Raw genomic sequence first — 16348 nt, forward strand, 5'->3', positions numbered from 1 at the left:
ACAACTTTATTATCCTTCCCTCTTCGGTACCGAATCATCAAGTTAAACTCCTGTATGAGTTCTGTCCACCTAGCTTGGCGGCCTCTCAAGTCAAGTTGTTTACAAAAATGTTTCAGAGTATCATGATCAATATCAACATAAAAGCCCGACCCATATAAATAATGTCTCCATTTTTTCAGAGCATGGACAACAGCATACAACTCTAAGTCATGAGTTGGCCAATTTCGTTGAGAGCAAGAAAGCTTCTTGCTTTCAAAGGCTACTGGCCTTCCCTCTTGGAGAAGAACTGCTCCTACCGCAATGCCACTTGCATCGGTTTAAAGAAAAAACGGTTTCTGGGGATCAACTATTTTTAACACCGGTCCTAAGACCACAGCTTGTTTTATGGCGTTAAAACTCTGTTGATTCTGTCTCCATATAAAAGGTACTTTATTTGAGGTCAAATCAGTCAATGACGATACTATTTCAGAATATCCTTTGATATGCCTTCGATAAAATTGGATAAATCCCAATAATGATCGCAAAGCGTTCAAACTCTGAGAGATAGGCCAAGTTAGTATTGCAGACACTTTCTTTGGATCCATTTCTACCTCCTCAGAGGTAATAATGAATCCTAAATATTCAAGTCTTACCATACATAGTACAGTTTTCTTTTTATTTACATAAAGACTGGCTTTTCTCAAAGTATTGAACACTATTCTTAAGCGTTCGTGATGCTCAGCAATACTTTTACTGAACACAAGAATATCGTCAATAAAATGTACTACAAACTTCCTGATATACAGACGTAGTAAATCGTTCATAAGCATGACGAATGTAGCTGGAGCATTGGTAAGCCCCAACGGCATTACTAAAAACTCATAATGTCGAAACCTGCTTCTAAAAGCGGTTTTATACACATCCTCGGCTCTAATACGGATCTGATGGTAGCCACATTTAAGATCTATCTTACTGAAAATTACGGCGCCATGTAACGCATCTAGCAAATCATCGATCCGAGCCATCAGATACATCTGCTTAATAGTGATATTATTCAGTGCTCTGTAATCTATACAAAGGCGAAAAGTATCATCTTTCTTTTTTTGTTAATATCACTGGCGAAGCAAGAGGTGAGAAATTGTGTTGAATCTACCCTAGCTTGAGGTATTCTTCCAGTTGTCTTCGTACCGCCGCTTCTTCAGTAAAACTTAATCTATATGGAGGTCTATTTACACGTTCTATGCTGAACATTCCGCTCTGGAGGTAACCCATCAAGTAACTCATCCCTAAAACAATCAGAGAACTCTGCTATTTGATCAGCCGACTTGGCCATCCCTCCATTTTGGGTAACATCAATGCTAGCCGAAGAACCATCAATCGGCTCTACCGATGTTGTACAAAGAAACAAAAACTCTTCTTGAACTTTTCGAACTTCCAGTACGAAAACCAATGGTCCTTGAGGTATATCTTTTTCACCTCGTAAGACATACAGCACATCATTCATCTTGAATTGATAAATGTGCTTTTTCCAATCTATGGTTGGATTCTTTCTAGAATGCCAAGCCTTAACTAAGGCTATGTCCGTGTGAGCAAGCTTTGTCATTTCAAAATCAAGTTTCTGAGCATAGTCATGAATTCGAAGTTCCAACTGGGTAATCCTTTGGTCCCATACTTCAGTTAAACTTTCGTCTGCCATTCTGACTGTATATGCATAGTCAGATGAGCTAGTCTTTAATTTCAGCCTCTTTATGAGCTTGGAGTTAATTACATTGTGTGTTGACGTAGAGTCAAACAACACAATGACGTCATGATTAGCTACTTGTCCTTTCATCTTAATTAACTCCGTATCATTAAAGGCTGTATACCCCGCTACAATGGGCTTTGATCGGACATTATCAAGTGCACTGGTTACTAGCTTAGCAACAGACACACATAACAAAACAGGTACTGACCTTTGAGAAGATCTCGCTAGCTGAATTTGCTTTGGGACTTCCCTCCATTTCCATGTCGCATTTGGAGATCACCATCTCAGCCATCCGACGATCCTTGTTTCGTGGACAATCTTTTCACTCATGAGGCTGAAGGCATCCAAAACACAAGCCTTCTCTCCTCGCTTTTTCTCTTTGTTCTGGGTTCAAAAAAGACTTCGACCAAGCCCAAGCTACCATTGGTGTTACTTTTCTTTTCATTCCAATGGTGGTACTTGGTTTAGGAGTCTCGACTGGCTTCACCTGCTTGGCTTGACCACAAGGCTGTGAGGCACTCCCTTTGCTAATCCACTTCTCTTCTTAAACCCAATTTTCTTCAGGTACTCATACCGAGTCCCAACCTGCACAAACCCACTTGGTCTGTTCCCTTTGGCATCCTCATAGTTCAGGGCTATGGCAATTGCTTCATCTAGCATGTTCGCATACTTAGCCCGAACTTCCATCTTGAGCTGATCATTCAGTCCAAAGATAAAATCTTTTACCTGGATTGACTGAGGTAGAGGTTCATAAACTTTCATTACACTTTCTCTGAACTTATCAGTGTATTCCACCACTGATAAATTTCTCTGACGAAGGTTTCGATACTAATCCCAAGCTCGGGATACTTCGTTAGGAGGTAAGAAGTGTTTTCTAAATTCCTTTTTAAACCCCTCCCAAGTAGTGGATGCCATTCCATCTTTTTGCCGTTTTATCCACCACCTCCTATCTGATGCCTCATTAAACATATGGGTAGCCTCGCGGATTTTCTTCATATCATTCCTGATTTAACAAATGGCGAAAGCCTCGTCCCATTTGTCTACCCAGGTCTCTATGATATCGAAACTACAGTCAAACATCCGACCGGAATACTTTTCTAGCCTATAATTGGCAATATTAGGCACCTTAGCCCTCCTAGGGTCGACTGTATGAACACTGGTTTCAGGCTCCATTGGAGATTTACCTTTCTCTTCTCGAGATGGTCTAGCAAACATACTATAAACCATTTTCCTGAGCTCGGATTGCCCTACATTTGCTTGTAGCTGTTGCGCTAAAATCTGTTGCAAGGCATCCTCCAATAAGGCAATTCTACTAGACAGTGTATGGCCTGCTGGGCGCGATACCTGCGGGGTCAGCCAGACTCCCAACTCTACGGGATCCACCCTAGAAGCTTCTTCTTCAACTTCCATTTAGATCGATGGGTGTTTTTTTTTTTTTTTGAATAAAACACCGCCTAAAACTGTATTTACAAACTACTTTTCAATCTCATAACCACAAAAGGTGTCTAAACAAGCATAACCATCAACTGAAAATAACTGAGAACCAAGATAGAATATCTTTTCCCTATACTAGGGAAATATCTGCAATCTCAAATAACTCAAACCCCGAGGGCAAATAAACTAGCATATACCCCAACAAAACTTGAAAGGCATAGAAAGCTCCCAGGTCATATTTCTGCTGCATGAAGAGATCAACTTGTCCCTGCCTTGTGACCACGAACATGCGGGACTGCCTACCCTTTCCTCCACGCTCACCGCACCAACAAACAAAGCACTTAGACCAAGGGATGGATGATGTGGCTTCTTTTTTTTTCTCTCTCTCAAGGTCCAAAGACCTTAGATGACATGGCCTCTGTCAATACAAACGTTCAAACGGTCACCTCGCTCCCGCGATCTCCTTCACCCAATCTCTATGAGTATCTGTTCTAGACGCTACATGCAAAGTAACCATGTCATAGCAGCAAACACAACGCCCAGCTCTACGTACTCATATGGCCATCTACTCCTTAAAGATCCTCCGGGATACTTTTGTGACCTCAACACAGAGCCGTAGCTGTTTCACACTCCAATCTTTGGTATTAACCGAAGTTCCGCCACCCAGTTACTACGTCCGCTGAATAGGACGTGCGCTCCATCTGATACCAAAATATAACAATAGCTAGCCCCCCGCAATGCCAAGGAGCCCTGAAGGTAACCACCCGTAAACTTGCACATGCACCACTCTGATATCCAATGCAGCTCCAACGTTGACGAACTACTGGATAGCATGAACCAGACAACACGAACGATATGCTAGAATTCAGCACAACCCAATGCACCACTTATCGACCAGCCTGCATCCACGCCTATGTGATGACCAGCAGACGCCCAATAGCTCCCGTACCGTTATCTACTCCTCGGCCCGTGAGCTTAAACATACGCCCAACCAGCCCAAGACCTCTCGTGATCCGTTCATTTGTAATCCCCCTTTTCCAATAATCCGCTCTAATACCAAAATATCACGACCAAAAGCTAGGCTGAGATTGCGTTCCGTGCAACATCTATGTTCGCCAAAGATGCATGGGGGTCTGAATATTCTTAACATTCATGTACATAATCATGCGCATAAGGAGAAAATGATGCTGCAATTCATGCAGAATTCTCAACCTTGGGCTGCCATGATGCGCCACTTACTCTTACAACTCACCACTCTGCTTTTGGACATTGGCAGCCCACTTGGTGGGACTTTCTTTTGGGTTGTATTGATGGCAAGATCAAAGGCTGTCCAATATGTTAATGGATTGGAAACATATCCTCTCGCATTTGGAATGGCATGGTCAGGATTCATTGCACGGAAATTCTCTCAGAGCTGAGAGCATACATTGGTCAAGAGCATTTTCCCCTCCATTGACTTTACAAGAGCCTAGGCGGTCGTATTTCCTTACTGTTAAAGGGATCCACTCGGTTGCAGATTCATTCATGATGATGGGACCCTCCTTTCTTTTCCTTTCGCTACTGCAAAATATGGTCTTGGCATGCATTACCGTTCTATATGGCACACTAGTACTCGTACGCTTCAGCATTTCCAGCCAGTACTGCCACTAGAACTTGATCAACACACCTAATCCATCCACCTCGTCTCGGGATTTTCCCTCGTGGACGGAGAGCCCCCCCCCCCCCCCCCCCCCGAGGAGGAAGTGTCGATTCCGTAGACCGTAATTATTATTCCGATATGCAACTGGTTCGACTTCGCAAACGTAGGAATTGAAGATCGGCTTCAGGATTATTCTAAAATTTATCTTTGACAGTAGGTTTTTTTGTGGCGAGTATTGCTGCAGGTTCTTCCATCTGGTCAACTTTTGGCACATAGACATATTGCTCCAGCTGTATGCTGCAGAGGTTTGGCTCCGTGGGAGTCTGTGCCTCATCTTTTTTGGCATTGCTCCCACACCCGTGATTACTTGGCTCTCCTCGGGCAAAGTTCGAGAACTAGATTTCTTAATGCTACCTTTGAGAAGTTTTTTTGGATTTTTGGGACTCACCCACCCAAACATGAGTTTGACCTAATTTTCATTTGGGTTCGATACTAGGCACTCTAGACTCTCTGGAAGGATAGAAATCAAGAGTCTTTTGTGATCCTACTTTCTCCTTTTTCAGGCACTCCTTGCAGCAATCTCTCTTTGATTATATGCAAACTCATTACATAGACTCTGATGTATACTTGTCATATAGTAGGATCTTCTGCTGATGTACTTGGCACATCCCATTTTGGGATAGCTACTCTGTAATAGAAAGTCTCAAAAATTTTCACCCAAAAAAGTGTGTGTTTAGGGGGGGGGGGGGGGGGGGGGGGGGTGCGGGGGGTGTTTGGGGTTGTGGTTTGAAGGTACACAAAAGAATAAGTAGTGTACAAAAGAAACTTATGAAACAAGAATGTCACCCTGCTGAATTGAAGTCCCTGAAATCCAAACCAGAGACCGAAATTGCTACATCAAGAAGCAGTGAATTGCATTATTCAATAGAAAGAACAGACCTTCATAGAGAGGTGAGGAGCATCATCAGCACGTGTGATAAGGCATGCACCCAAAACTGGCACGTAGAAGAAATCAGCTTCATCACCATTAGTTGTGCGATGTGAACTTGCTAGCAAACTCTCATATAAAGCGATCTGTAGCAACCACAGTGGAAATATTTCCTCAGACTTGGAAAATACAAATATTTGCTTTAGTCATGATACATTATCATTAGCAAGACATATAGATAGCTGTCATCCCTTTTTTGTACAGATTATGTTATAGCTGTCATCCTCACCAGCATACTTTCTATTCACATTTGCAAATGTGGAATCATCAGCATATAATTTATAAAACGACCACCCATAGAATCCAATAGCAAAATTGGAAAATGAAAACTGAATTTTCAGGGTCTATCCTCTAGAACTTTGGGATGTTGTTGCTGTCAACCTGAAGTGCAAGCATAGATTGTACAAAGAGAGTATGTATTCATCAGGTTGTAACCAATAAATCCATTTCTAATCACATTGCCTGATTGCAGTTGCGAGTATCAAAAAACACTCAGAAAAGAACCTATCACACGGGACTCGATTAAATCTAAAATTTTGTCAGCATTAATAGAAAGCTATAAGATAGTTGGTTACTGGCTCCTCAATAACAATTACTTGAGTCTAGGCACTTGGCCTGGCTATTCACTCCCATATCATGGTGCATGCATGTGTGTGTTTGTGTGTTTCTTTTTCCTTTTTTTGGGCGGGTGGGGTGGGGGGGAACGCATATGTGCCCACAATGCACATGTATAAAAATATAATGTTAATGAACGATGAATTTTAAACTTCACAAATGTAAAGATAGCAACAACAGCATCCCTTCCCTGGATGGCAAAGAATTACCTCAGCTCCATACAGTTGCTCTGTCCACACTGTGGCATTAGTGTAGTCATATATCCTATTCACACATTCATATTTCCAATGCCGGCCCTGCAAATCAAAAGAGGGAGCTCACATCAATTACACTTGAAAACAATTATCAAAATGGCCAGAGATTGCAGAGCATCATTTTGGGGGGAAATTTTTATGCAAAGTTTGTTATTCAACTACAATTCAGAGAACTCTAAGTAGATTATAAGAGCGGTAAGGTTGCAGCTAATATGAGTTAGGTGAGTGAGAGCTGGACTCGTACAAGTCCCTCCATCATATTCCTTTTAAACCTCTAGGGCCTAAAACCCCTAGCCACATTAGTTCTAACTACCACAAACTTGGCCCAATTTCAGCCTTTATTACAAGCCTAGCCAATAAAAGACAATTGACCTTGACATTTGTAATGCAATTTTTCAGAAAAAAAGAAAGAAAGAAAGTCTATTAACATCCATGGAAGACCAACAGGTCTATAGGAAAGCACAAAACCCTCTTAGTACATCAGCTTGGGGAGGGCACATGGCAGCTCCCAAAGAGTGTAAGAGAAACTCTATTTATTTGGAGTACCTACATAGTAATATAATCAAGCATCATCGGCCATACATCAGTTTAAGACTAGAGTCTTTTGGTTTAGATTTAAATTCTCTAATAGCTGCTATGCCTTCACAGTATACTAGCCATTTCCCATCTTTCCTCGTGGACCGAAGCCGCTCGTCTTCAGGTAGACACAGTGGTAGCATCCCCGGATCTCATAGTAGGCTAGGCAAGCACAAAGGAAATGCTCCTCTGTCTCAACCGCCCCCAATATGCATAGCATACAAATCACTGCTCTTTGGGTATTTGCGGCTCTCCTCGCCTCAATCCTCAGCTGATGCGATGAAACCCGCATCTGTCCAATGGCAATCCTCAGTGCATGTGAGACTCCTCTATCCTCGAGATACTAGGGTTTGATGATGAATCCCTCCTCCAATACCCTCAAGAAGTGGTCGGAGTAGAAGTGGGTCTTAGTGGGGAGCTCCTGATCCCCCCCCGAAGTCTGAGATGTATAGAGCTGGAGGAGATCTAACTGTATGATACAATTGATCTCATATCATGGGATAAACTCACGAGACACATCCATGTTGTACTGAAAGGGGCAAAGTCTGTCCATTTGAATACCGTGCATGTCAAGCCATGCGGATATACGTGCATACCAAGTGTCTGTCCCACTCTTTGCTCGTCGTCTGGATGACTCTAGGGCCAACCTCAAAATTCTCCAATGAGGTAAGTCCCAAATTCTGTGGATGAATGTCATTGTCTGAAAGATGGCCTCAATAGAGAGTGAGAGACAAACAAACAGACAGAATTACAATGCACTTATAAATTATGAAATATAAAAACATGACATGCTCCCTACTTTATCATTGGCATGTGTACTCTATCCCTCCCCCCCCCCCCAACTCTCTCTCTCTCTATGTTTGCCCAACCTACTACAAGATTCAAGGACGCTACCACTGTCTCTACCTAGAGGGGAGTTGATTCGGTCCTTTGTCACGACTGATCCATTTCCATGACCACGTCTGTATTGGGGCTTTATCTGATGGAGATGCGTCGACACAGGGAGACGCTTCTGCGACAGATCAGAGAGTAGCAGGGGATGGCCAGACCACTATAGAACATGGAGGGTGATCGGGCACAGCGACACATCACAAACTTCTATACATTTGAGTCAGCCCCCGAACACGATGGAGTGGAGGAGGAGGAGCTAGTCGATATGAGAGCAGTCTAGATGAGCAGCCGGCACAGTACCATCGAGAGAGGGACGCAGAGACCACATGCGCGAGACCACATGCGCGACAGAGAGCCCCAAGAGTACACTCTATTGAGGTCCGACCTATCACAACTTTCCTCAGGGGAGACCGACATAGACGAGGGGTCACTCTAGACATAGCCCAGAGAGTCCAGAGAGGGAGGAGACCGAGTCTCACACCACAGCGCGAGACAACTCGACAGGCACAGCTACGAGACATCTTCGCAGCCCACCAGAGAGCCATCACTGTACTAGGCTTCGGTTTCATCCCAACCCCTGGATAGATTGATTGATCTGGCCCACTATGCAGTTGTGGTTGACTTTTTCTATGATTATGATTTTGTTAGCATAGATTAGTACTCAGCAAGGGTCCTAGCATACTCTTTGCTTCAGCCCACTGAGGCTTGTATGAGTTCGCTTTTTGTGTACTTTGTTCCATAGGCCCGTGAGGCCTCCCGTAGACGTTAATCTCTCTCTCTCTCTCTCTCAGCCTGGTGTTCTTCAAATATGGCAAACATAGAGTGGCCTAGCATCTCTTCGAAATCCCCCTCTATCATAGAAACTCCAGCCAACAGGACTCAATATGCTGCAGTTATAGCTAGGACACCATCTCCATATGCGCACTTATTCTACCGAGGAGGTTTGAAGATTGGTCGTCAAAGTAGGCAATAATAGATGAGGTAATGAAAGCTTGCAAAGCTTCTCTCCTTGCTCCTTAGCTAGTCTCTACAGTTACGGTGGAGTTTGATACAAAGGCAAATAAACCAATATTCAAGAAGAGATCAAGGAACACAAAGCCAAGAATGACAATGCACTAAAGATTAGAATAGGAAGACTCCCTGAGGCCTTCTACAAAGAGGACTCCTTTAGCATAACCTTAGCACATGTCAAGCAGCCATGCCTAGCATTGAATGGACGGTTGATGATGATGATGATGATGATGGAGCAAGTAATCTCCGACGCTGCAAAGTACATGTTAACATTACACTCACATCATGAGATTTACAAATTAAGCTTCTCCGCCAATGATACAAGCTGAAAGGGACTAAGGTATGGATAGTTGAGGAACTCACACGAGCTCAACTGAAGAATAAGGCAACGGAGTTAGCTAAGGTTAAGGCTGCTAGAAGGCTTGGGAAAGGACAGTCATCAAAGGAGGTGAGCACTCATCCTAGGAAGATTTCAAAGAGTCTCTATGCCTTGTGGATTCTAGTGTCAAAGGCGCTTTCACTTGGTGCAATAGTCAAACACATGTAAGTAGGAGGGAGGCTAGACTAGATAGAATCTATGTCTCTCAAGTTCTACTTAATCAAGTTAGTTTTAGTAAAGGTCAGGATATTGTTGTATGCAGATGACATGGCACTTTTGTCTCCCTCAATGGAGGGGCTCCAGAGACACCTTGACACACTATAGTCTTTTTGTGAGTCTCCTGGTCAACCTTGGTAAAACCAAGGTTGTGATATTCAATACATCTCAAGCCGTCATGCACCAAAAGCAGTTCACGTTTGATGGGTCATCTGATGAGATAGTTTCATCATACATGTATCTGGGGGTTGTCTTCTCCAGACCCATCTTCACTATGAGACCCGCGATGCAAGCCCGCCTGGATAGAGGATACGCTTCATTGGCCACACTAGAGAGACAGTGCTTCTGCTCGCACTTTCAGGATCCACGGACCAAGGGGCTGCTTTTTGACTCCATGGTCCGCCCAACGGGGATGTATGGGAGCCAGACTTATCGGATATAGAGTAGGCTCGTGTGGAGTGGCTACAAGTTCTCATGCTATCGCGGATGATTCGCGGTAAGCTGTCCATTCCTCACCAGATCATTTAGGCTGAGTTTGGATCATCCCCATTACAGCTAGATGCTGCATTTCAAGTCATCACGTATTTGCACGGAGTCAAGGAGTACAGGGATTACACTTCTGGGCGCAGCAGACTACCTTGGCTAGCTTTGTCCTCATCTATGGCGCTTTCAGCAGGGGGGACCAGAGATGCTAGTATGCACACACTGAGAGATGGTTTGAGATACTAGGCCTCCACATGGATAGACTCCCTTCCTTCCAGTACAGTATGGATGCTCTGTTTTCTCCCCTCCTGTCGCACGAGGTCAACTAGGTAATCTGTGAGGATGGTCCTATAGTTTTTTGGACTCATGGGATCCCCTACCTTGTGAATAGGTATTGAGGGTCCATGTGCATGGGAAACCAAGGCAAACTGCTTCATTGAACAGCTTTGCTACTATAGGGTCGAGGATATCAAACCCGTATGCAACAAACTCGATGCATAAACCCTCATGATCTTTCGCTCGGCCATTGTGAAGCTTCATTATTGCATCCTTGACACCCCCGTTAGTGAATAGAGTGAAAGAGGTGGGTCGAGGTATGTGCAAAAGATTAGGAGTGGGCTGATTGGAGATGTCATATAATGAGCGGGTGTAGGTGTGCCAAACCTGAGTATCTACTCTCCTTTCCCATGTTGTGATGCTAATTCAGACATCGAGGAGAGACACAGATCACTCTGGGGGACCTCCCGTCAATCTCTACTTGGAGGGGAGTGGCTTCGGTTCACTCTGACGACTGATCCACTTCCATGATCAGATCTGCATTGGGGCTCTATCTGATGGAGATGCGCCGTCACAAGGAGACACTACTACAACTGTTGTCTTTGTGCCAACATGGACTTAGGTAGCACAGAATGTGTGTGTAGAGTAGCAGCAAAGCTCCACTTGTACTTGCATAAGGCTAGGAATAATCCCTCTTAGGAATCCAGCTTGCATGTTCTACACACGATTCCTACATGCAACATGCAACTCCTACATGCATGTTCTACATGCAGTCCTACATATAGGATGCAACTACTACATGCATGTTCTATATGCAAGTCCTACATGCAACATGCAGCTCCTACATGCATGACATGCAACTACTACATGCATGTTCTACATGCAACATGCAACTCCTACATGCATGTTCTACATGCAACTCCTACATGCAAGTTCTACATTTAGAGAGATAATCTCTTACAATTCCTACATGCAAAGAGAGAAGCTCTCCAACTTGTATAAATACCCCATAATGGAATGAAGCCCACACTCTTTGGGACATTGTGTTGAGTTCTACTTTGGTATTCCAAGCAAGTGTCTCCAAGTGTCCATGCTTCCTTACACTCCGCGTCCAAAAGCATGTTCTAACCTGCTACTCCTCCTCCCCTCTCCTCCAACCTTGCAACCCATCCTCTCCCTCTCCTCCCTCCTCCTCCTCCTCCCTTCTCCATCCTCAACCTCCTCGCTGCTCCTCCTCCCTCTCCTCCTTCCTTCTTCTCCCTCCTCCTCCTCCCTTCTGCTCTTACACCTTCTTCCTCTCCCACTCCTATGCTCCCCCTAAACCCTTAGTCCCTCAACCCTTGACTTCCATGATCTACGAGAAAGACGAGTTCTCCGCCATATGCTCTACCTTGAACCTTGGATCCTCCTTCTGAACCCTGAAACTCTTCTAAACCCTAGTACTCCTTCTAAACCTTGGAACCTCCTTCTAAACCCTGAAACTCCCTCTAACCCTCAAACTCCTCCTAAACCCTTTAACTCCCAATGAAGATGAAAGCCTTCATTACCCCAATCATGATGATGCAAGTCCTTTTCACACATGCATGCACTATGTTTGCTTACCACTCTTAAGCCTACGTCTCTCAACGGAATACGACCCAAGGTCCTAAGCTACACTTATACTACAAACGAAAACACCGATATATCTATAGGTGACAAAAAGCCTCGGAACCCTGCATACTGAGAATACCCTGCTCTTCTTGCGGAAGCCGTGGAAAGAGCCAACGACAGATCACAGAGTAGTAGGAGGCGAGCAGGCCACAGGAGACAGAGGCTAACAGAGCACAACGACGCATCATAGACTTCTATGCATTTGAGTCAATTCCAGGACACACCGGAGTACAGGACGAGAAGCTAGCTGACATGAGAGCAACCTAGATCAACAGCAAGAGCGGACATGGTGTCATCGATAGAGGGACGCAGAGACCACGTGCTAGCCGGAGAGCGACCAAAGCACACTCTATTGAGGTCCGCCGGCCTATCAAAGCTTTCCTCAAGGGAGTTCGACAGAGACGAGGGGCCACTTTGGACATTGCTCGACGAGTTCAGAGAACCCGAGACCGTGCCCCTCGCCACATCATGAGACAGCTCGACAAACGAAGATCCGAGATATCTTCATAGCTCACCGGAGAGCCACCATGGTCTCGGGCTTTGGTTTCTGAGTCCCAGCTCTTAGTTTGCTTCATTCTGTATCTTCATAGCTCACAGGAGAGCCACCACAATGTCGGGCTTTGGTTTCTGAGTCCCAGCTCTCAGTTTGGTTCAATCTGTAGTTGGTTTTGATTTTGCTTCAACTCTTGAGCTCATTAGATCAGTATAGATTAGTACTCAAGAAGGGCCCTAGCGCACCCTTTGCTCTAGCTCATTGAGGCTTGCATGAGTTTTTCTTTCTATGCACTTTGTTCCATAGGCCCGAGAGGCCTTCCGCGGACATTAATACATCTCCCTCCCTCTCTCTCTCCCTCTCTCTCTCTCTCTTGAAAACAAAAGGGAGAGAGAAACAAAAGGATAAATAGGGATACGAGACCCTCAGAATCAAAATATGGAATGTGGAAGGATGGAATCTAGACAAGGTCATTGCATTAGAAGATGAAGTGTTGGAGACAGACATACTCAGTGTGTCGGAAACATGGGAGCATGAGGGAAATGAATCCCCAGAAATCAAGGGGTTCTTGAAGACATCAATGTGGAATGCAAAAACACACATGGGGGGGAGAGGTTTTGGAGGGATTGCATGTTACATTAGTGTGACATGGCAGAAATCAGCGAGAGTGATAAAGAAGGATCCACATAAACAATATATGTGGTTAGAGATAGTAGCAAAAGAGGGAAATATAAGGTTGGCAATGTGCTATTTTGCACCCCTGCAATCACCCATATACAAACAAAACAGCCATCTATCCTGAGAGGACCCTCTTATGCACTTGGGAGAAGACATAGCTCAGTTCTCTAAAGATCATGTAATCATCCTCGCCGGAGACTTCAACGCAAGGACAAGATCATTACAAGGGATCGTTACAGTGGAAGGGAAAGATCCCATTCGGATGGAGGAAATGGAAGAGGACAATGCAGAAAGAAAAGGCTGGAAAAGCACATCCAAAGATGATGGGGAAATCGCCCAAATGGGAAGGCAACTCCTCGCCCTATGCGGATGCTTTGGAATGCAAATTTGCAATGGCACCCCATACTTCAAAGAAACGGAGGGATACACATGTAAAACTCCTCAAGGGTCGAGCGTAGTTGATTATGTGATCATGAACCCGCATGAAAGACACATACTTGAGCACTTCAAGATTGAAGAGGAGTCTATTGATTCCAATCACAGAGCAATATCTATGGGCATTGTAGGGACAAAGCATATAGTAAAAAAACAGGAAATTCCTGCACAACCCAGGCTGAGATTGGATTATAAAAAGGCACACATATGAACAGAAACTAGAAGAAGAAATAGCACGTTGTCAGACACCTTCCACATGCCAAGAAATGAGTGAATGCATGACAAACTTACTGCAGAAAACAGCTCATGAATGCTTTACAAAAAGCAAGGGGAGGAGCAAAGGCATGCCCTGCAACCACTGGTATGATCAGGAATGCAGAGTAGCAAAAAAAGCATGGACAACAGCAGACACAACCGAGAAGGAGGACAAAGCTAGAGCCTACAGAAAGTTGGTAAGAAACAAAAAAAGAGAGTTTCTCAAGAGCAAACAAATTGAGAGCTTTGATGAGTTTAAGCAAAATCCCAGAAAGTTTTTCCAAAAGCTACATGGCAGCATACCCCAAGAGAGGAAAGCATCATGGGAAGACGTGATAGATTTCATCAAAGGTCTCTATGAGAGAGAGGGAGAAGAGAAGGTCAATAATAACTTTTTCATCAAAGCTGTAAATGATGTCATAACAAAGGAAGATGTGGGAAAGGGTCTAAGAAAGCTCGCAAATGGAAAGGCTCCAGACACACAACGGCTAGTGGCTGAAATGCTGAAATGGGGGGGTTAGAAGACAAAGAAAATGCTCACTACACTCATGAATCGAGCCTTAGAAGAAGGCTTTCCCAAGGAATGGCAGCTTAGCAGGATCGTACCAATCCATAAGAGTGGGGACACCAAGGTGGCCAAAAACTACCGCACCATCATGGTGAGTAGCCTAATGGCCAAGTTATATGGCACAATAATTGGGCAAAAACTCAGCAAATGGGCAGAAGAGCAAGGAGCCAGGGCACCATCCCAAGCAGGGTTTCATCCTAAACATTCGAAAATAGACCACTTGGTTGCCATACGGGCTGCAACGGAGGGGGTCAAGAATAAGAAAGAAGTAGTCTACTGTTGCTTTGTAAACTTTAAGAAAGCATTTGACACAGTTCCACGCAAAAAGCTATGGGAAAGACTGGAAAAGCTCGAAGTCCCTCAGGAGATCAGAGAAGCCACATACAGGTTATATGAGAGAGTATTAGCTGAATTAGCGCAACCACTAGTAGATGGTTCATACTCTGAAGGAAAAGTCATCATAAGCAATGACATAGGAGTCAAGCAAGGCTGCCCCCTCTCACCAACTCTCTTTGGTCTGTTCGTCGATGAATTGGAAGAGTGGATGAGAACACACAGCGGCGAAGGTGTCCAGATTGCAGGCTATGCCCTTTTATTGCTTATTTATGCAGATGATGTAGTCTTCTTCGCAAAAAGCAAGAAAGAGATGCAAACACATTTGGATACGTTGGGAAAATTCTGCAAACACTCAAGAATGCAAGTCAACATATCCAAGACAAAAGTGATGGTGATTGGGACTCGGAATAAACAGGTTGATCTCACTTTTGAGGGGGAGCCTCTCGACGGTGTCACTGCATACAAATATTTGGGGCTGGAATTTGCAGACACTTACAAGTGGAATGCATGTGTGGAAAGAAGAATCCTGGAAGGTTTAAAAGCTTTATATAGCTTCCAAAACAAGTGCAGAAAGGCACACTTATGGAACTAGGAAATGAGAAATTTTTTGTATATCATGCTTGTACTAATAGTGATCCTTTACGGGTGCCCAGCTTGGGCACCTGGGCTCTCTAGGGCCTACTGGAACCGAATAGAGACTTTGCATAAACGATTTCTCATAGGGGAGTTAGGGGTGAAGGCACAAACACCGTACCCCATCTTGTTGGCTGAGACAGGTATGATACCTCTTGAAGGAGAGGCATTGTGCCAATTCATGGCATACCTCAGCAAAGTTGGAAAGATGAACACCAATAGGATACCACACAAAGCAATGGAAGCTACGCGAAGCACTGGATGGCACAAAGAGGGGCTGAAATGGATGGAATTATGGGGTATAACCCTGCTGATATCCCCGAAGATGCATGGGAAATCAGGGAGCTAGTGACGCAAAGAATGCTACAGAAGCTATGGCAAGAACCGGGGGCGAAAATGCAGTTTTATAAGCAGGAAATCAATCCGATGGACAGCTATGGAATGCAGAAATACCTCGGGGAAGACATATCAATATTCAAAAGACATTTAATCTGCAAAATCAGAACCAGCTCACATGATCTCGAGGTGGAGAGGGGAAGATGGGCAAGACCCAGGGTACCAAGAGAGGAAAGAGTATGTAAAATCTGCCCAGCATGAGAAGTAGAAAATGAGCAACATATACTCCTAACATGTCGAGCATATGCACAAATCAGAGAATGTTATAGGGGCAATAGAAGCAACCTGAAATCCCTACTGGAGTGGCCAGCCAAAGAGCTAGGCAACTACATAAAGGAAATTTTAGAATATCACAACAAAGTACTTGGTCTAGCACACAGGCTAGCACAACAAGTACTCACTGCATAGCACATTTATGC

General features: G+C 44.3%; 1 protein-coding gene across 3 annotated transcripts in view; it reads right to left on the bottom strand.

Moving 5' to 3' along the window:
• The window catches only part of LOC147899697 (exostosin family protein), a 98029-nt gene that overhangs the window by 47596 nt on the left and 34085 nt on the right, over positions 1–16348 (bottom strand). For all 3 annotated transcript variants that reach the window (XM_087377935.1, XM_087377936.1, XM_087377934.1), the window contains exons 6-7: positions 6609–6695; positions 5736–5870 (exon numbers count right to left, since the gene is read on the bottom strand). In XM_087377935.1, coding sequence (XP_087234061.1) covers positions 5736–5870; positions 6609–6695 — 222 coding nt within the window. The remainder of the gene's footprint in view (positions 1–5735; positions 5871–6608; positions 6696–16348) is intronic.

Source organism: Dipteris shenzhenensis, chromosome 8, assembly GCF_047967505.1.
Source record: "Dipteris shenzhenensis isolate YYH24624 ecotype China chromosome 8, Dip_SZ_1.0, whole genome shotgun sequence".
Classification (NCBI taxonomy): domain Eukaryota; kingdom Viridiplantae; phylum Streptophyta; class Polypodiopsida; order Gleicheniales; family Dipteridaceae; genus Dipteris; species Dipteris shenzhenensis.